Source organism: Aspergillus ibericus, assembly GCF_003184845.1.
Source record: "Aspergillus ibericus CBS 121593 unplaced genomic scaffold BO80scaffold_26, whole genome shotgun sequence".
NCBI lineage: Eukaryota > Fungi > Ascomycota > Eurotiomycetes > Eurotiales > Aspergillaceae > Aspergillus > Aspergillus ibericus.
Window position 1 is genome coordinate 300,335 of NW_020292124.1, and position 19,801 is coordinate 320,135.

General features: G+C 53.3%; 9 protein-coding genes and 1 non-coding gene across 10 annotated transcripts; 5 read left to right on the forward strand and 5 right to left on the reverse strand.

Moving 5' to 3' along the window:
* Positions 1–384: 384 nt before the first annotated feature.
* On the reverse strand, positions 385–1,053 carry BO80DRAFT_358426 (class I SAM-dependent methyltransferase; the record flags this gene model as incomplete). The annotated part of the gene is made up of 2 exons (XM_025715880.1): positions 385–560; positions 615–1,053. The coding sequence occupies 2 exons, from the start codon at positions 1,051–1,053 to the stop codon at positions 385–387; spliced, it is 615 nt and encodes a 204-aa protein (XP_025574170.1).
* An 808-nt stretch (positions 1,054–1,861) lies between these two features.
* On the forward strand, positions 1,862–1,973 carry BO80DRAFT_t194. The gene has a single exon. It is a non-coding gene; the product is annotated as a tRNA-Leu (tRNA).
* A 213-nt stretch (positions 1,974–2,186) lies between these two features.
* BO80DRAFT_384571 (HAD-like protein) lies at positions 2,187–3,526 on the forward strand. Its single transcript, XM_025716956.1, has 5 exons — positions 2,187–2,757; positions 2,847–2,898; positions 3,009–3,114; positions 3,184–3,290; positions 3,358–3,526. Exons 1-5 carry the CDS (start codon positions 2,418–2,420, stop codon positions 3,494–3,496), a joined length of 744 nt encoding a protein of 247 aa, XP_025574171.1. The 5' UTR covers positions 2,187–2,417; the 3' UTR covers positions 3,497–3,526.
* Positions 3,527–3,551: 25 nt separating this feature from the next.
* BO80DRAFT_426219 (class II aldolase/adducin domain protein) lies at positions 3,552–4,760 on the reverse strand. Its single transcript, XM_025719705.1, has 5 exons — positions 4,440–4,760; positions 4,132–4,392; positions 3,952–4,084; positions 3,736–3,904; positions 3,552–3,687 (listed from the first exon to the last, which is right to left on the reverse strand). The coding sequence occupies exons 1-5, from the start codon at positions 4,702–4,704 to the stop codon at positions 3,613–3,615; spliced, it is 903 nt and encodes a 300-aa protein (XP_025574172.1). The 5' UTR covers positions 4,705–4,760; the 3' UTR covers positions 3,552–3,612.
* A 745-nt stretch (positions 4,761–5,505) lies between these two features.
* On the reverse strand, positions 5,506–6,828 carry BO80DRAFT_409586 (protein SYS1). Its single transcript, XM_025717888.1, has 2 exons — positions 6,334–6,828; positions 5,506–6,247 (listed from the first exon to the last, which is right to left on the reverse strand). The coding sequence occupies exons 1-2, from the start codon at positions 6,579–6,581 to the stop codon at positions 5,791–5,793; spliced, it is 705 nt and encodes a 234-aa protein (XP_025574173.1). The 5' UTR covers positions 6,582–6,828; the 3' UTR covers positions 5,506–5,790.
* A 105-nt stretch (positions 6,829–6,933) lies between these two features.
* BO80DRAFT_426221 (cytochrome c oxidase subunit 6B family protein) lies at positions 6,934–7,699 on the forward strand. Its single transcript, XM_025719706.1, has 2 exons — positions 6,934–7,214; positions 7,320–7,699. Exons 1-2 carry the CDS (start codon positions 6,993–6,995, stop codon positions 7,440–7,442), a joined length of 345 nt encoding a protein of 114 aa, XP_025574174.1. The 5' UTR covers positions 6,934–6,992; the 3' UTR covers positions 7,443–7,699.
* BO80DRAFT_117088 (putative RNA-binding protein (Nab3)) lies at positions 7,672–11,261 on the reverse strand. Its single transcript, XM_025713464.1, has 5 exons — positions 9,648–11,261; positions 9,409–9,588; positions 8,855–9,350; positions 8,582–8,802; positions 7,672–8,524 (listed from the first exon to the last, which is right to left on the reverse strand). Exons 1-5 carry the CDS (start codon positions 10,975–10,977, stop codon positions 7,971–7,973), a joined length of 2,781 nt encoding a protein of 926 aa, XP_025574175.1. The 5' UTR covers positions 10,978–11,261; the 3' UTR covers positions 7,672–7,970.
* A 934-nt stretch (positions 11,262–12,195) lies between these two features.
* Positions 12,196–13,520, forward strand: BO80DRAFT_426223 (peptidyl-tRNA hydrolase domain protein). Its single transcript, XM_025719707.1, has 3 exons — positions 12,196–12,760; positions 12,839–13,099; positions 13,165–13,520. The coding sequence occupies exons 1-3, from the start codon at positions 12,492–12,494 to the stop codon at positions 13,250–13,252; spliced, it is 618 nt and encodes a 205-aa protein (XP_025574176.1). The 5' UTR covers positions 12,196–12,491; the 3' UTR covers positions 13,253–13,520.
* On the reverse strand, positions 13,031–14,667 carry BO80DRAFT_426226 (snoRNA-binding rRNA-processing protein UTP6). Its single transcript, XM_025719708.1, has 2 exons — positions 14,529–14,667; positions 13,031–14,467 (listed from the first exon to the last, which is right to left on the reverse strand). The coding sequence occupies exons 1-2, from the start codon at positions 14,616–14,618 to the stop codon at positions 13,376–13,378; spliced, it is 1,182 nt and encodes a 393-aa protein (XP_025574177.1). The 5' UTR covers positions 14,619–14,667; the 3' UTR covers positions 13,031–13,375.
* A 156-nt stretch (positions 14,668–14,823) lies between these two features.
* Positions 14,824–18,504, forward strand: BO80DRAFT_426227 (putative integral plasma membrane protein). The gene is made up of 8 exons (XM_025719709.1): positions 14,824–15,039; positions 15,093–15,639; positions 15,691–15,817; positions 15,926–15,964; positions 16,022–16,106; positions 16,160–16,205; positions 16,253–18,060; positions 18,118–18,504. The coding sequence occupies exons 1-8, from the start codon at positions 15,001–15,003 to the stop codon at positions 18,274–18,276; spliced, it is 2,850 nt and encodes a 949-aa protein (XP_025574178.1). The 5' UTR covers positions 14,824–15,000; the 3' UTR covers positions 18,277–18,504.
* The last annotated feature ends 1,297 nt before the right edge of the window (positions 18,505–19,801 follow it).

Below are 19,801 nucleotides of genomic sequence, written 5' to 3' on the forward strand. Positions count from 1 at the left end.
GTGCACCGTTAGTTATCCACATCCGTTTGCACCACATGTATCGATATGCCCTTATTCCCAGGTTTTGTGGTAGTGATGTTGAGGGTTCTTAGAAACTTGCTTGGAAGGGACTTGCGGAAGTTTATTATTGTCAGGCATATCTCATGACAATTTACAGGTAGAAGTTACTAACTAGACAGTGAGATCCTATCACTCCCGAGCAACCATCACATTGATAGACTGGCATTTAGTGCTTATGCCGGTCGGCTCACGATCGACTACTCCGTACACACAATGCAGAAAAAAGATACACATCACCGAGCATCATCTCGGCCCAATTTGGACAACCTTGCATTCTTCTATACTAGTGCAGTTCGATCTCCAAGCACGGTGACTATCCACATGCTACTCAGCAACCACCTTCCTGAGTCTCCCAAGGGTTCTGGGCATCATGGACGCCTTCTCCCCTTCATATCTCAACTCAACGACCTCCCAGTCGGCCGACTTCAACAGAATGTCCCTCATGTTACGATCCAGGTAGCATCCTCCTTTGATGGTGGGCCAGAACAGTGTCCAGAATTCTGGCTCGATCAGCATGTGTCGCCATAGTATCAGACCACATCAAGGCTACTTACTCTGCGCCAACAACGTGAATGGATCCGAGCTCGCGCCATGCTCCCAAAAGACCAATTCGCCGCCTGGCTTCAACAGCTTCCAGATTTGGGCAACTACCGCTGTCGGGTCCGGCGTGCAGCACAGAACCTGGAAAGAAGTCACGCAGTCGATGCTATTTTCCACGATGCCATGTCTCTCGAGAGCATTTGCATCCAGAATGTCACAGAACACGGGGGTGTAAATGTCTTCCAGATTGTTTTCGCGGACCTTAGCGTGCAGTACCTCGGCAAACTCCAGATTGTATTCAACCCCGTAGACGCGGGTGATGGCGCTGGACTTAAAGTATGAGAGTTGGTTGCCTGTTCCCGGTCCGAGCTCCAGGACGGTACCCTGCACCGCGGGGGTGACAGATGTCAATGAAGAGGTGCTCTCATACGCGATGAAGCGTGGTGCTTCCATTGTCAGTGGAGTTTGGGAGACGGGGAAGGGTGTTCATACAAACTGCTTCATACCACTGCGCGAAGGCCCGATCTTGGATGGAGGCCGCGGCTCCCTGGCGTGATTTGAAAGCAAGCCAGATGTCTGTCGGGGTAAGCTACCGGGCCTGATGTGTGGGGGATGGTGGGTAGGAACATACACTTCAAAGAGTCGAGCAGGGATTTGTACGGCTCGGTATAGCTGATCAACCGCTGCTTGAGAGTGACTTCCATGACTGTGGCAGGGGATTTTAGCTGATGGTTTATCTCACGGATGACCGGGTCAGGCCCGGCTTTTATACGTGGACATGGGCAGGCTAGACGATATCAGGCGCAGGGTGGTAGTAGTATCATTTATTCCAGCCCGGGATTGTGGGGTGAATGCTGCCTCCTGTCCAATCGATGAGAGGCATGATGCCATGGGGCACTTCAATATTAGCGATGGTTCAGATAGCATGGTTGAGTAATCTCATTGGATAGCAGAGGCGTTGGTCTCCCCTGGTCTTTGCATGCGAGTAGAGGGAGATGTTGAATAACCAGGGCGGAAGGGGGATATAAGTGTCCCGGCAACGAGAGAGGGCTATCGCCGGGCCTCCGGTAAGTGACCAAAGAGAACCATTGGATCCTGAGGAGCCCCACCCACAGCGAAATTGGGAGACCCTCAAGTTTGGGCTGTAGCAAACAAATGTGGGCGAGGAGTTACAGACCCAAACCAGAATATATCCGGGATATAGTGGTAGAAAGTGCAATCAGGCTATATAGCTTAAAAATAGAGACAATTCATCAATCAAGGCAAGATGGCCGAGTTGGTCCAAGGCGTCAGGTTAAGGTCCACCTTAATATTCAGCTTCACAGCTTCCTGATCATCGTTTGATGGCGTGGGTTCGAATCCCACTCTTGTCATATCTTTTGTTTTTGTTGATTGGACATCAACTGCCTATTTTTTTGCCTCCAGCTCTTTCCAATCAGTATGATTTAGCAGTAGATATGCCCATCTATAGATACTAGTGATCCATTCAAGTACACCAATCTCTAACCACCGATAGTTCCCCCACATCAGGACACCATGTATCCCATCTACCTGTCTAGCAATAACACCCCAAACTATCCACATCACTAATATCAACCTCCAAGCACCCTACCGCATAGCACCGGCCATATCTGCCTACAGACTAGCGGACCTCAACCTGCCTAGATAATCCATCCAAACCACCACCTCCACCGGCTGACAAATAAACAATCCTCCCCATCTACCTAACCAACTAGCTAACTCCCACAACAATCACTCCAACCATCTATCGCACCCCCAAACTCATCCCCCCCTTTGCCCCCAAGCCACCATCAACGATGACCCCCCAATTCAAACCCAAAGCCCTAATCTTCGACCTAATGGGCACCTGCACAAACTGGCACCCAACCATCCAAACCGCCCTCTCGACCACCCCGTCCCTAACACATCTCGCACCGGAAGTCCACGCCCAGATCGCATCATCCTGGCGAGAGGGCTTCTTTCAGGAGATTCATCGTCGGTTTCGTGCGGGTCTGGGGACGGAGAGTATTGATGTGACGCATCGGAGGGTGTTGGATGGGGTGTTGGATGGGGTGGATAGTGTTGCTGGTGGTGGTGAGGGTATTGTGGGGGAGGAGGAGAGGGAGAGGTTGGTTCACGCGTGGCATTTTCAGGATGGTATGTACTAGGTTCTTTACGCTTGTTGGGTTTGAGGGAGGGGATGGGGGGATGTGTTGAGGCTAACATATATTGAAAATGGGATATAGCATGGCCGGATTCTATTGATGCGATAATGCGGTTGAAGGAGGAGTATATGGTGTCAGTTCATCCCTCCTATCCATCTCCCACATCCAGTAAATCAACAGCCAATATGTATGGCAGGCAGGTAAATATACCCACTAACAACTATTTCCCCCCGGCCCAAACAGAGTCGTCCTCGCCAACGGGACCACACGACTTCAACTCGACTTGATCCAATCATCTAGAATACCCTTCCACACGCTATTCTCTTCCCAATTGCTGGGATTGACCAAGGTCTGTTTACACCACCATTTCTTTAGTGTATACTATCTACTGGTGATATGTGCTGATATTGATTGCAAGCCCGATCCCGCTATATACCGCAAAGCATTGGACTTGATGCAGGTTGAGCCCGAGGAGGCGGTGATGGTTGCGGCTCATGCGTATGATCTTAGGGCTGCGAAGGGGGTGTATGTTTCCTTTCTTTCCTTTCTTTCTTTTAGATGGGAGTAGGGGCAGTGGGCTAACGTGGTGTAGGGGCATGAGGACGGTGTATATTTATCGGCGTACGGAGGATTTGGATGAGGATATGGAGGCTGTTCGGCGGGATGTGGATGTTTTTCTGGATGGGGAGGGGCCGTTGGGGCAGCTTGCGGAGATGCTTTGTGGGGAGTGAATGATGTGTGGTGTAGAAGTTACATGTTAGGCCAGTGTACTCCGTAGGGACTGATACTCAAGGTGGAAGCGGAGGGGAGTGATAATGCAGACTATATACTTTTAATGACACCAAATCTACTGCAGAACTCTTCCATTGGTCTCCTCGACAATCAACTCAAACTCGGGCTGGAACTCGGTATAAAAGTTATGCTATATGTCGTCAGTATCCGGTATTATCTCATGCGTGAAAAAACTCACATGGTTCTGTGCCACATTGGCAGTATATTGCGCTACCTCATCCGTGATAACCCGCTTCGGGATACCATTTGCAGCCGCAGCCTCAGCCATCAACTGTACCTGGCAGGCATTGTCCAGGCTGGAGTAGAGAAAGGCCGCCTCGTCGACCGTGCGACCCACCGTAAGGAGACTATCTCGTCAGTACATGCCGAAACCATGCAAGGAATGACTGCTCACCCATGGTTTTGCAAGATGCAGGCAATATTATCCTGGCCCAGAGCACGAGCAATCTGCTCTCCCTCCTCCTGCGCAAGGGCAATACCGCCGTGGTCCTCGTAGACACTCACCTTTCCATACAGGTTACATGCATCTGTACAGCTTAGCTATCGATCAAGCAACAATAGCGAAAATACGAACCCTGAGTGAGCATCTCAATCGGCTTGCCAAACGCACTCCAGGCCTTTCCATGAACGGAATGCGTATGCGCCGCTGCAATGACATCCGGCCGGGCCTTGTGGATTTCCGAATGGATCATGAATCCGGCCTCGTTGATAGGCAGTTGGGCACCCCCTTCGGTGACGTACCCTTCAGCATCGACCAGAACGAGATCCGATGCCTTGATGGAGGAGAAGTGTTTGGCGAAGGGGTTCATCCAGAAGTGGTCCTTCAGAATGGGATCTAACCGGTCAGTATCGATGCTTCCTGGCCGATGGGAACATGTTCACCTCGCATGGAAATATGCCCCGAGATACCTTCTCCGTATCCCTTCTTGCCAAAGTAGCGAAACGCAGCAGCCATGTGCTCCTTCATCCACTGGCGCTTGGCCACGGGGTCAGTGAAGGTGGGGATGCCCCGGAGCTTGAGGGTGCCGCTGCGATTTCCCCGCGCCACGGACTGGAAGTTCTTATCGTTGGCGGCATCATCGGGGTTGGCGTCGGCCACGACAACAGGGACGGGCTGAGTGGCGGTTTCGGTGAGAGTTGCAGACATGATGCTAAACTTCTGTAGATATGAACAGGGCTACCCAGGAGAGAAGATGCAGCGGGTAAGCATGGAAGTATAAGAGGGGCAGTTTTATCTGCTATCACTGATACAATTACCCCGGCTTATCGGCCGCCCCCCGGTTTCCCCCTGTCATAGGCGCATATCGCCGAACCCACCGCCTCTGATTGGCGCTATCTCGATAAGCATTCTTGCGCCTTCTCGCAACATCCAGCAGATCAAGCATACTGCTAACTCACACAGATGTGAATACCATGGCTGATGAAATGCCATTAACTCCAGGCTCCTCGGCCAGCAGCACCACTCGCAACGGCCTTCTACAGATGCGGAGTAACTGAGACAAAAACAGACCTGACCGCCGCCATCTGTGCTCCTGTAATAGCTCAGGAGCTTTAAAAAGACGGCACAAGATGCCTTACTTGAAATCGACCAACTGGTCAAGAACCTAACCGTAACGTGGTCATTTGGCGAACGGCGCGATGAGAATGAGACTGTCCATCCCCCGTTCTATACGACTGGGTTATCGACAGCCAGCATCCGCTCACTTAAGTCTGCATGTCTGCGTATGTAGGGCGTTAGGTGAACTCTATGCCAGGGAGTATCATACGTATGAACGTAGCTCCTTCTTGGCAGTGCCACGGCGTGTGGATAGCCCGGCAATTGGCTTCGGTCCTGGTAGTGGTTCTCTGGCTGTAGTGTGGATGAGTGTTGTCTTGTGGATGATATTGTAGTTGCATCGCGAATTTATAGCGAGATCATTCATAGGGCTTAATGACATGATGCGCTATGGACATCTTTCATCATGTATTATCTCTAATGAAACCTTATGAACATGAACATTATATCTTGTCTTTAGATACAAGCACATTTCCACCCATAGGCACAACCACTCATAGTATCAGCATCATGATATATCCCATCTCACAAAGATGATACACCGAGAAAACGACACAAATGACAACGCCATCAATGCAACTAGGGTATACATAAGAAAAGAAAACAAGACAAACAAGCATACATGCACCCCCCACAATTCACATCCACCCCCAATAAAGAAAACAAAGAAGGAAAGATCTATACCGCCCCCTCCCCCTTCATATCCACCATCTCATACTCATCCCCCCCACCACTACTCCCACCAGCACCACCACCATTCCCACCACTCCCACTCCCCAACACCAAGCCCCGTCCCCTTCCCCTCCCCTTAGACAACGAAAACGAAAACGACTCTTCCCCACCACTCACACCACTCTGCGTCTCCCCGGCAGCACCACCAGCAGCAGCACCACCACTCCCCGAAGTCCCAGAACCCCCCCCAAAATTAATCGGCTGCAACTCCCTCCATCGACACGCCCAAATCCCCAGGAAGGTCATAAACGCCGCACTCGCACCCTGCAATCCCCACCAGAGCCAATTCGCGGGCACGGAATGCGAATACAGGGTTGTGGCGATGAGATGGAGGAAGTGTAATGTGAGGGCGAAATCGGGGATGAGTTTGGAGCGCGAGACGAGGAGGAGGAGGAATATTGCCCTATCGTTCATTTCATATTGGTCAGATGGAGTTGCTTGTGATGTTATGTTATGTTGGGATAGTTTGGGGGCAGATATGCAACTCACCCAATCCCACTACTCAGTATCCAAACCAACCCCAACATCCATCCGATAGTGGTATCTCCGCGAACGGCATTCCAGCTAAACACGAGGTCCAGGGAGAACGGGGTGCCGTAAACGACCGTCGTGAAGAGGATTAGGACCGTCGCGGTGACATAGTAGGCGAGTTGGAGGAGGAGGATTTTTCGGACGATTTTGAGGGGAGGGAGTTCGGTTCGTGAGCCCCCTCTTGGGGGGCGGCGGCGGGGGGGCATGAATTGTTATTGTAGCAGTGTATTTATGGGTTCGTTGTATAGTTGGTATGGATGGTGGTCGATGTGCGGAGGCTGGGGCGAGATAGGTAGGTAGTTGTTGAGGATTGCACTAGATGTGCGGTTGTGTGAAGAACGCAGGTTCCTGAATAACGCTGATCCCCGAGAAAGAATCTTCCAGGACAGAATACCTCAGAATGTATGACGTGTGCTGCACGGCTGATTGATCGATAATGTCCAGACCGCAGCGTCGGCGATGTTGGAGCCAACTTGACCGGACGGGCTTAGCGCACATGACCGACTTGCGGCGGCGCGGCGGGAGCGGAGCGGAGCAATGCATCATTTCATTTCCTGACCTTCTTGACATCATTCTACCCTCTCCTCAATCACAGACCATATACGCAAACATACACAATGGGTTGGTTTTCCTGGTCCTCCGACACCAACACCGCCTCCGACGGCGGCCGCATCGCCCCCGATCGAACCTCGCGCGAACAATGCTACCAAGGCCGCGACATGTTCTTTTCCTGCCTGGACCGAAATGATATCCTGGATGCGATCAAGGATGACAAGGAGGCGCGACGCAAGTGCGGCAAGGAGATTGCAGAGTTCGAGACGGCTTGTTCGAGAGCTTGGGTATGTTCTTCCCTTGCGTGTTGGGTGTTGTTTAAGCGACGGGCTACGGCTTTGGCAGATTGGATGGTTATGAGTTGGACGATGGCTAATTCATGATTACTATAGGTCAAATATTTCAAGGAGAAGCGCGTCATGGAATACAACCGGGATAAGACCATTGAGCGGATCAAGAAGGAAGATGCGGCTCAGGTTCAAGATTTGAAGGCACAAGGGTGGAGTTCTCGGTAAAGGACAAGGAACAATGAAGCGAAAGGATTGAAGTTGGAGGCTAAGACTGTGGCCTTGCTGAGGCACTGTACTATATCAATTACCGTTCTAATGACTACCGGACGGCAATTGGCAGCGCGAGACGCTCTCCACTACACTTGAACCTTGGACGTGGCTATTAGAATTACCATGTGCTCGCATTCAGCCAGGCTAATCACAGTATGGCCCTATCATCGCAAGAATCCGTGATGAATGTAGATACAATAGCTCCGCAACAAATCCCGACATCGCGGCCAGATGTCTAACCCTGTACCTCAAACCCAACTGACCATTGCACTCCGATAACGTGTACTCGCTGATTCAACCGACGCAAAAGAAATCAACCCAACAACCGAGCCGTCACAACCCTTACCGACGGTAACGTTCCATATCCGATTCTCAAATCGATCAATCAGTCAACGCCCGACTCCTCGAGATGTCGCCAACGACGGTGAAGTCAGAGAAGAGAAGGAGAAGAAAAAACACAAGAGAGACAAAGAATGTCGTCAATCATTGCTTCCATTTGCCTAGCTGGTTCATGATGTTTTGCACCTGGGGGCCTACGGCAGCCTGGTTCTGAGGCTGTTGCCCCCCCAAGCCCTTGGCAAGCAATGATATCAAGTTGGGGTCGGAGACCACCGGTGCATTGGGCGTTTGGAGAGGGAAGGGCTGCGGAGGCAGTGCCTGTTGCGGGTTCGCAGCAACTGGCTGGCGAGTGGCAGCATTCAGCAAGCTCGCGAGATCTGCGGCACCATGCGGGGTGCTAGTAGCAGGGAATGGCTGCGGCGCGGTTGGTACAGCCGGCGGTCGTTGCTGGAGAACGCCCAACAAGGATTGCAGTGTGGGCCCGTCGAGAGAAGTAATCAGGTTGGCAATGTTGGGCTGGTTGGCGATGGGCAAAGGCGCCTGAGGCACCGGAGGCACCGACGCGGCGGGGACGGGCAGCGGCGGCACCCCAAACGTCGCCGGGCTGGGAGTGAAAGGCGCAGGCGGTGCGCCACGCTGCATCGATTGGGCATGAAACACGATCTCGGCGGCGATACTGGGTTCGACATCGGGATATTCTGCAAACGCATTAGCGGGCAAGTCGCGCTGCTGCACTGACAAAGATGACGGCTCACCGTTTGAGCGAAAGTTGTCTGGGCCCCCGCTTCGATCGAACAGTTGTAACGGGATCTTCCGCGAGAACTGGCTCGGCCGTGACAGTCTCACCACGGCCAGGACGCCTTCCTGGACCTGTCGCTGAACAGCAGCGTTCAAGGGAATCCGAGGTCCAAGGACCAGCACATCAACCCGGAGACCCCGGTTGCGGAAAGCATTCTCCACGTGGAAAATGAAATTGCTGAGAAGCATTAGATGACCAGCCAACAGAAAGGCAGGACTGCATCACTCACCGATCCACTTCCTCGAGGACAAGAATCTGCACTTCGGGGACATCTCTCGGAGCTCGTCGAGGGACAGGAAGTTCCACGTCGCCTTCATATGCCCCACGGCCCCGCGGGCTTGGACTGCGATACCTCCGATCCCTCGTATAGGGCGACCGAGAACGTCGTCGATCACGTCGATCATACCGCTCCGGAGTCCTATCCCGAGACCGATACCCATCCCTCCCGCGGAAGGCACGAGGAGACGGAGAGCGAGGAGGCGGGGGTGGTCGATAGTCGTCACGTCGACGGTGGCCCGGCTCATCCCTAAAGTCGCTGAATGGCACGCGGCCCGATTCGTATGATCGATCATAACGATCCGCCGGAGCTCTTGTGTTGCGGCCGCCCGAAGGCCCACTTCTACTGAATTCTGGAGACCTCGAACGTCTCGGTGGAGGGGCACGAGAAGGTTCCGCCGGGGCGGCCCCGGGTCTGGTACTCCTCTGTGGCTTCGAGATTTCAAGGTCTGGTGCCACCGGATCAGTCTCGAGCCATCAAGTCCGACCTAGATTGAGTGCACTTACGGACTTTCCGTCCTCGAACGACGGCTCCTTGCTCAGCATCGAGTGCCTGTTTACAGGCGGACGAATCGAGGAACTGAATAAACCCGTAGGCTTGTTTGATAGATATCTGGGCCAATTTCCCGAATTTGTGGAAGATGTGGAACAAATCTCGCTTCGTCACTCGTTCGGTGGGCAGATTGCCTGCGATATCAGTCAGAGGACTGTTGAGACCCTTCCATGCCCAGTAGGGAAGTACTAACCAACAAACAATCTGGACCCCGGCGGGAAACGATCCCACAGGCCTTCGGTTACGTAGATTCTCTCATCATGGAGAAACTCATCGTACTTCTTCTGGACATCCGGACCCCAAGGAGTATCTTCATCGGCACTCTTGGGCTGCCGGGCTGCCGGTCGTTCATTGCGACCATTCTTGTTATTCGCGGGTACTGGCGGGTCTGAAGATTCCGTCGCAGTCGGTGAAGACTGCTGGAAACTCGGAACAGGGGGAGGGGGCAAAGCGCTGGCACCCGAGGAGGTTCCCGGAGCGCCAGCCGCAGCCAATGATGGGAGCCCCAGACCGGACTGGTAATTACTTTGCTGGGCGGAATAGGAGGCGGGGGGAGAGGGTTGGGTGGTGGACGTGTTAGGGGGGAGCTGGTGGTATGACCGGATGTCATCACTGGCATTGTAGTTGGGGTGGATGGAAGGCTTTGCCTGGGGAGGGGGGCGAGGGGGAAGTCCCAGGGCAGACTGGAGCGCATCCTCGTCCGTTCCTGCTGGGGGATTGGCAGAAACGTCCGTGGACAAAGGCGCCGTCTCCGAGACCGCGGGGGCAGAGGGTGCGGTGGACGAAGGGGGCAGATTATCGAGGAGGTTCTGGAAGTCGACACCATCCTCACCAGTGTTATCATCAGATTTGCTCTGGGAGTCTAGGCGATTCGACGGCGCGGACGGGGTCGTCCAGCTGGCGACTGCGTGGTCTACCTCGCTCGCACTGGGGGTGTTCTGAGCGGCATGGGAGGAAGTGGGATGGACATCGGGAAGAGGAGGAGGAGCTAGAAGGGAGACAGGATCTGATGAAGGCAGAGTGGTTAGAGAAGAGTTTGCTGGCGCGTCCTGGACCGCGGAGGAGGGGCCGGTGGCCATGGAAGGCGCGGGCTGGTCAGATCCAAAGGACGCCTGGGCAGTGGTAGCTGTAGCAGACAGTGCGTTGGCAAATCCATTCATCGATCCATCCTCCACCTGCGAAGAACCCGAGTGGAAGCTACCTTGAGTATGTTGTGCTGGTGGTGGTTGGCGCGGTGGTGGTTGCTCCGGAACCTGCACGGCGCCAGTGGTTCCCCTCACTTCCCCGGGTCCTGCATATGGGCCACGAAAGGAGGTCGAGTCATTGGGATGCGCCGGAAAACTATGATTCTCAAAGAAAGGCTCGGACTTTTCATAAGTCGACGTGTCGTTGAAAACGGGGTCCATTTGATTCTGCAGCACCGGAATCCTGGCCGGTTCCGCGACGTGTAGCGGACGAGGACTCTCGGGAGTCAGGGTCTTGCCGCGGAAGTGAAGAGCTTCATCTGGGGAGCTGGGCGTCATGTAGACCAAGGAAAAGAGATCGATTCATCTACAAGAAGCACGGCAAAAAAAGGTCCAGCAGAACCACAACGGGTGATGGGGATTTAGGAAAATCGACAAAGCTAAGGTGGGGCTATCTTGGTAAAAGAACCGGGCCGTTGGAGCCGGGGCGGTCAAAGGGATGGCAAATTGTCCACAACTTGGAGGGGGGAAAGGCCAAGGGGAAGGGAGTGAGTGAGTCGGGTGTAAGGCGTAGGAGTGGGTGGCAGAGGGTGAGAGAAAGAGGGATGGCGAGGAGAGCCACACCACTGACTGGATCCTGCCCGAGGATAACAAGTTAACAACAGTGAAAAAAGAGGCGATAAGCGCAACTGCAGAAGTGTAGACAGGAGTAGACAGAGAAAATAAATAAATAAATAACAGGTAAGTTTCAACAGGAGAGAAGGGAAAAAAGAAATAATAGTACAGGTGGCTGCAACAAAGGGAAGAAAGAACCAACAAGGCGTATAGAAAGCTCTAGTAAGATGGAGTAGATGAAGGAGGATGATGATGGGGGAGAACCAGCACGGATTATTTCATCCCAGACCCAATGATCATTGCAAGAAATTGGGAAAAACTGGACACCCGATCAGCAGACGCAAGATTGCGATGGCGGGATGAAACGAGGTTGACCAAAAGTGGTATGGAACAGGGAACCGTCCACCAGATGGGATGGAGGGGAGGAACTGAGAGGAGAAGGTTGAGAAGATTCCCAGGTCGCCCTCGCCGCGTAAAGTTACGGAAAGGTTCGAACTCGGCGCAAGTCAGCGTTCGGGCCTGTCCAGGCGCCTTCCCCGATCGGGCCAGTCGTGGTGCTGCACCAGCGCCGGCCCTGCGGTCTGACTGGCCGGATCTCCCGCCTAGGAGCGGGTCCTCGCGCGCCGGGCTTCATCTGCTCTCCTGGTACTGTGTATCTGTTAGTCAAGCAGTCACCGCAGCTAGCTAAGAATAACCTCTCACCCCATCATCAGGTCCAGATCCTTTGCCTGGTCCGGAGTTCTTCCGTCTAGTTGACTCGGTTGGGCATGGCCGGGAGGCTCGGAGCACCTGGAAGTCAACTGACTGGTTGATCAAGTCGATTGTCGGTATCGGAACCTTCTTCACCTTTTCTGCCAGTCACATACGGAGTAGTCAACTGTCAAAGACGACCGCGACCATCGCGACCATCGACCACGGTGTGCTCGCCGAGGCCCAGACACTGAAGCATCCCCCCCCCCTACCCGCAACCCTGCCGGTCACCTACCTTAAATTACCTGATCACTGACCAGTGACCACTAGTAAACGGGTCCTTGGTAGTTGGTACCTCCGTCATACTAAACGCTACCTTGCTCTAGCTTGGCTTCTGGAAGATCCTCGTGCTTGTTACTCGTTAGCAGACCATCCTTAATTCGATGTCCCCGTTCCTACATGCATCTGCGCGGCACTCCCTCCTTCTCTCGGGCTCTCCTGCGAACATGCTCCGGGCAACTCATGTAAGCCGCGGAGTAGACTCCCTCATGGCTCATGTCCGGCTGCCCCCCCGTAATTTTCACCGCGTTCCCCTCGCTTGCTCTTTGCCTTGGAGCCCCACTATCGCGATACGAACCTTTGCGTCCAGGCGAGCCGCCGCCATCTCGAACCACCAAGGCCTAGATTCAGAGGAGGACCTGACGGCGGCTAGAGAATGGGTCGCTAAGCTCAATTCGAAGGCCATCACCATCCCGCGTGACATCTGCGAATTTTCCTTTAGTCGGTCGAGTGGCCCCGGAGGTCAGAACGTGAACAAGTCTGTTCCCGCACTGAGCCGAATCCTCTCCCGTTGATTGGTGACTAACACGTCTCGGTCAATGCGCCCACTGTGTAGGGTGAATTCCAAAGCCACATTACGAGTCTCCCTCGGCTCATTACTGCCTCTTATCCCCCAAGTGCTACATTCACCGCTGCTGGCGTCTCGCTACGTTGCCGCGAGGACCCAGAGCCTGGTCATTCAGTCGGAGGAATCACGGAGGCAGACCGCCAATTTGGAGACCTGCTACGACAAGCTCCACCAGCTACTCAAGAGCCTTGCAGAGGACAATATACCCGGAGAGACATCGCAGGAACAACGCGATCGAGTACAAAGACTGTAAGTTCCCTGGGTTCTATGATCCCGCTTTGGGACCATGCGAACCTCGGGCTGATCTAGCGCAGAAAGAAAGCTGCCAACGAAGTTCGTATCAAGTCGAAGAAAATGCACAGCAGCAAAAAGAGCAGCAGACGGGGTAGTTATGACGACTAACAAACATGCTGACTTTTCATCATCCAATAATCAAGAGGAACTTCCTTTATTCTCATTGCCCATTAAGCTTGCGATGGAAAAGTCCGGTAAACGCCTGTGAATGATTCAAATGAAATGTAAGCTCTACGCTTCCTGTACAACTCGCTCCGCGTTGCGGAGAGTGGCGACGATCGCCTTTTGGAGGGAGGCATCCAGGCCTTCGGTCTTCTCGAGTGGCTGTAGCCAGTTGACGATCTCCTTGGCGACCTTGGGGTTATTCCGGTACTCCTTGAGACGGGCAAACGACGCGCCAAACGCACGTGGGAATTCGGGCGAAGTGACCCGGATTCCAGCGGTGGGGAATTTGATGTAGCATATTTGCGTATGAGGACTGTATGGCTTCGTATTCTGCATCGTTTCGACCACATGTTGGAGGATCTGGCGTAGACAGGGCAGGTCGTCAAATTCCTCGGCCATGTCGTAGAATTCATGGCCGAAACTGTCGTCATTTTCAAAGTTCTTCATTGCCGTATCAAAAATGGCGAGAGGGATAGCACCAGTTAGGGCCGGGGTGGATGCGAGGTTTTCCAGGGCCACTTCATCCACACCACCATCCTCTCCAGCGTCGGGGTTGATGTCTTCTCCAGTGATTTTTGGTAAAGCGATCACATCAGCATCCATGTCATCCTCCTGCGCCGGCTTGGGGGCTTCGATCGGCTTGTCGAGGCCTAAAATGCGCTGCCGAGCCACGAGCTTGGCAATATAGATCAACTCCAGCTTTGCATAGTGCAGCCACAGCTTTTTGGAGCTCTTGCAGAATCTCAGTCCGCGCTGCATGTACCCTCTGGATTGTGTCATATCGGCATGTTCATCGACGGAGTATTGCGCCGCATACAACCACAAGTCGACGTTGGCAGGATGTAACCGTAAGGCGTCGGTAAGAATGGTCGAGACCTTTTTGTAGGCCTTTTGCTGTTTGGCGTATTCGAGGTACTGAACCCACAGACCTACATCGCCGTGGAATTTGCGAGTCGCACGATCAAGAATGAAGAAGATCCGCCTCTGCCCAGAGTGTCCAGCGGACCGAATCCCCAAGCGCTTCACCCTCTTCCGGCGCAGGATGTCCAGGTTCATCTCGTATTGCGCATATCGAACGAAATCAATCGGTAGAGCGCCACGCGCATTCAACTTGTGCTCGAAATCGGACCGTTTCTTGATGATTGATGTAATTTCCTCCTGGCGCCCGATAGACTGGTTAGTTGCCTGGGCGCATCGCGTGGGGAAGAGAATTCATTACCTTGGTGAAGATTTTCTTCCGCTCAAACTCCTTGAGCTCAGGCACCGACTTCTCCAAAAAGAAGCGTGCCTTGTCTGTAGCGGCCGACATAATGGGTCAGGATGGTTCAACAAGCAGCAAGCAGCACCGTCCGTTCAACTGGAACAAATCAAGAACCACCAGCAAAAAAAGTTGTCGGCATCCCGCACGATCTCCGGCCAGGGCCCTGGCCGCCTGCCGGATCGGGCTAGTGGCATTGGCCGCCCGCGTGTTGCCGAGCCTCGCTCCGAATGCCATCCCATCATCTCACCTCAGGGGAATCTCGGCCTGCTCGCTGTTGGATTCCTCGTTCGACCCGCTCTTTCCCTTCTCTTTTCCCTTTTCATTTCGTTTCTCTTTCGTCGACGCTCATTTGGTCCCCCTTATCTTGTTTCATTATTAGCTTATTCTTCTAATTGGCCTGGAGTCCGTGCTCGGTGTCTCCTGTGCTGCCATGGCCCCCAGATATAAAGATGGGGATGCCGTCGTGGCGGTTAGTGTCTCTGCACGTCGCGGTTTCTCAAGCTAATTGAACATGTCTCTTAGCTCAATGGCAAATGGATCTCGTGGACCCATACGGTAGTGGCCTACACGGCCTTCTTCAGTGCCTTGGTCGTGGGAATGTCCTTGCACTTCCGGAAGATTGTCCAGAACGAACACTACGGCTACCCTGACGAATGGTTCCCTTCCGTGTCGGCCACCATTGGTGACCGCTACCCTGAACGATCCTTCTTCCAGGTTTTCATTGCCATCACCTCCGGTCCTCGTTTCGCTCTCGTCGCCCTCTGGTACCTCCTCACTGCCCGCCCTAACTCCGCTCTACCAAAGTTGGTCGCCGGTGTGGGCTTGTTCCGGACTTTCACATGTGGAGGCTGGACCTATGTTACCTCGACTGATGATCACGACTGGCACGATATTTTCATGATCTCGTACCTGGTGGCGACCTTACCTTGGACTCTTGGCTGTCTCGCCCTCAGCCCGAACAACCGCCGCGCTGTCAAGTACCGCAAGATCTTGGCAGGCCTCTTCTTTGGTACCCTGGTGCCTTTGATCTACTATTTCATTCAACACAAAGTGCACAAAGTTGCTGGGGGTAAGCCTGCGTCAACACGGATGCTATGTATCAGATGACTGACCCTTCTAGCTTATACGAAATACGCCTTCTTCGAGTGGTCGCTCATCTTGTTTGATGTCGGATTCGATGCCGTCACTGCTCTTGACTTTGACGCATTCGAGATTGTTGTGAGGGATGTCAAGGGGGTCAGCAGAGGGTATGTACACTGGCTTCCAAAGTAAAGCAGAGAGAGAGAAAAATGTACAGTTGCCAAAAGATGGTTGTCGGTATTTGAGAGACGTGATCTAAGATCCCAAACTTCCAGGCAGTTGAAGACCACTGCGGACTCTGTCCTTGAAAAAGAGTGTGTACAATCTGTTCTCCAGACATAACCCGGGCATGGCAGTTAACTCGTAGTCAGGAAGGGCAAGCCCGTTGGAAACACCTTTGGCGAGGGCTTTTTCTGGTCCGAAATCATTGATGCGGCCGCAGAGGTCTACAATGGGGTACGCGCCGGGCTGAGACTTCCCTTTCAAGTGTCATTGCTGACGAGTTGTAGTTTGTCTTTTGGACGCTCTGCACTTCCCTTCCTGTTCTGGTCTGGTGTAAGTATGTGTCTGTTGATGCAGGATCACATGTCTAATCGCTGTAGATTTCCCTCTCTGGCACATGGGTATCTCCGGATATGAGGCTGCCATTGTCTGCTACCTCTCGCCTTTGCTCCTCGGCATCCCGGCCATCAAGTCTGCGGCCATCAAGAATCCTCGCCTGTTCCACCTGCTCTCGCTGTCCGGACTCCTGGCATACAAGGTGCAGGATCCCGCCAACCGGCTCTTTGTCACTTCCTTCGCCGTCATTTGCAGCTGTGTGACCTGGGCTGCTTCCTTGTATGCGGAGCGGGCAAACACCGTCCGTCTGGAATCGCGGATTCTCTCTTGGACCATTGGATTGATCATGTCTAGCATTGCCAAGTTCGCATGCACGACCAACAACCCTCTGTGGCCCATCATGAACGGCCAAAATGGTGGATGGAACAAGCTCGGCCTTCTTCTCGCCATCCTAGCCGTTCTTCGATCCTACAGGAGACCTGCAACGAGCGGAGGAGACTACTTACCAACGAGCGGAAAGAAGGGCTCCTGGCTCCTGGCCGGCCTGGGTCTCGGAGGTGTCATGTTTGCCATGCACTACCTTCTGTCAGACTCTAGTACGATGATGTCTTGGGTCTGGGAAGGATATCCCGTGCGAGGCCCGATCGCAGCCCCCCATGGTGCGCTCACAATCTTTGCCATGGGCGCTGGCCTCGTCTACGGTCTTTTCTTTCCCTCCGTGGCTGGAAGCTGGACGGCGTTCGGACTTGGTTCTTTGGGTGCAGCATTCCTCACCTGCTATAGCCACTGGACGGGCTACTATGGCGGTCTTGTCCTCGCATTCTACCTGCTGGCAGTGACTCCCGTCCTGGTTTCCTCGGCCGTCAGACACTCTCCCGGCGCTACTTTTGGCGTGGGCTGCCTCTTGTACATCTTCCTGATCCTGTTCCACGTCTGGGTTGTGGCTTATGCTTTCGTTCCGGGTGGATACCTTGTGAGGGAGCACACGGATTGGGTCATGATCACTATCATGTTGTCCATTGGTGCTGGTGTCTTCTCGGCTGGTGTTTCGAACGTTTCCAGCCCGAAGAGTAAGGCCATCAGTCCCAACGGCAGAAGACAGCGGTCATACTTTATTTACGTGCTTGCGGTGTTGCAACTACTCTCTGTCTCCATTGCCTATCTCCGCTTTCCCACCAACGATTATGCCCCCTACCACAAGGAAGACAAGGTTGCCACCATGGGTATTTGGACGGTGCATTTCGGGCTTGATAACGATATGTGGGCGTCTGAGCGACGCATGCGCGACGTGATCCAGGAGCTCGAGCTTGACGTGATCGGCTTGCTTGAATCGGACAACCAGCGCATCATCATGGGCAACCGTGATATCACTCAGTTCTTGGCCCAGGATCTGGGGATGTACGCCGACTTTGGACCGGGCCCCGACAAGCACACGTGGGGATCTGCCCTCCTGTCCAGGTTCCCGATCGTCAACTCCACCCACCATCTGCTCCCTTCGCCCGTTGGTGAACTTGCTCCTGCCATCCACGCCACTCTGGACATGTACGGCGAGCTGGTTGATGTTGTCGTCTTTCATTCGGGACAGGAGGAGGATCCGGAAGACCGTCGCCTGCAAACGGAATACTTGTCCAATCTGATGGGGTCCTCGTCCCGTCCGATGGTGCTGCTGAGCTACTTGGTTACCAAGCCGCTTGAAGGCAATTACAACACATACGTGAGCGACATCAGTGGCATGAAGGACATTGACCCTACGGACTGGGACCGCTGGTGCGAGTACATTCTTTACAAGAACTTGAAGAGAACTGGTTACGCGCGAGTCAGCCGTGACTCGATCACCGACACAGAAATTCAGGTATGCCCTTGACCCGCCCCTCCTTCAGTTCTTGCTGTGCTAACCAGCTATTGACAGGTCGGTAAATTTGTGATTGGAGAGCCGGAACCGGAGAATGAAATGCGTATCCCGGAGGAAATGGTCCCTGAAGGCCTTCGATTCCCCGGATTGTTCCGCGGCCAGGGTGTTCGTGGCCACCGGTACCATGTGTTTGACGAACCTAGATACTGGCAATGAGTGTCATGGTTGAAGGGGCACCATTCCAGATAGCTCCGAGCAACATCGAATGTCTTCCATATACTATTCTTGAGTATAGTTCCTGCGACGAGCATACCAGCATTGCGTGGCCGACTGCCAGCGATAGTTGTTATGATCATATATTGTGGTTTAATCGTACATAATGTCACGCATCCCTTACTGTGCTGTTCAGAGTCGATCATCGGTCACTAGGGAGAGTACTGGGCGGACTCACTTGGAGGATTGCTCCCGTTAGGTTATTAGGTTGAAGAGACAGGGAGTATCAGTAGTCGACATCCAGCGTAGGGCCGCGGGATGGATGGCTGGTGCTGAGGGGGCCAATCTCGCGGCTGGCTGACTGGCTGGCCGCTGCCCCTCATTCTGTGTCACGTAGTCTATGCCTTTACTACATCCCCGGTTGGACTGGAGCACGCTCCCAACTGGGCTGTGGAATGTGAAATCAGCCGTTCAGCATATTCTCCGGTTGATGTGACCTCAGCTATATGACAAGGTACGTGATACTGGTTCTGGCACGGAGTTGATAAGCTCATAGACCCCCATTCCTATTAGCTCAAGCAGAAGTCTGACGAGGTCTCTCAACGACCTGAGACTGCTACTCCACTCGATCAGCTGTTGACTTACGCCCAACGTTTTCCAAGGTTAGACACCTTTCCTAGACCATGCATGCATCTGAACAAGACATGATCGCCTGACTTTTTCTCGGCAAGCTATCAAGCTACCTAGTTGCATTCCAAGGATAGCAGACAGGAACAGCAAGCCATGTGAGCCCTCCATTGATTGCTTGCCGGCCATCCGGTATCAGAGCGCTAGGAATTCCCCCGAGGAATGTTCTCTTTGTTGATCTTCGTCCCAGTTTTGCCTCCCATAGGATGGGCCTATGACTGCAATCAGGCAGCACTGAAAGCAAAAAAGGTACGTAGTACTGTTCGATTAATCTTCTGGGGCGAAATTGCGATGGAAGTGGGAATACTAGGAGGGAAACGGCAGAATAGGAGGACATGACGTTATCGCTGTCTTTGCAGGTTTCGTCGCCCCAAATTGTTGGAGTTCCTCAAACTCAAGATATTAGACCTTTATATTCAACGAGACTGGCTGACTGCATACCTTTGCCTTAGACCTATCTTTTGTGAAGCGTGTGGTGGAGTTCATACCGTCGCGGTTTGACTTGGCCTAAGTATATCAGGCGTTGGGTAAGTAGTCACCCGCAATCCGCTGGCTTTGTTGCAAGCGATGCTGACGACAGACTTTGTAGTAGAAGCAGTTGAGATTGCTCTTGTCGGTGTTTCTGGACAAAGCAAATGTCAACAAAGAAAGGCAGAGTGCCGTACCACGTCCTTCTATTTTCGACCTCGGATGGTTCTTTCAATTGATAAGGGTCAAAGGGATCCTCCCACAACCTAGATTGAATTAATGGCCTGGATAGATGCAAGTCGGTCCCATATATTCAGGTGTCTCTTCGAACCCAAGGAAACGTGTGTGCTGACTCTTCGCAAGTTATCCTGAA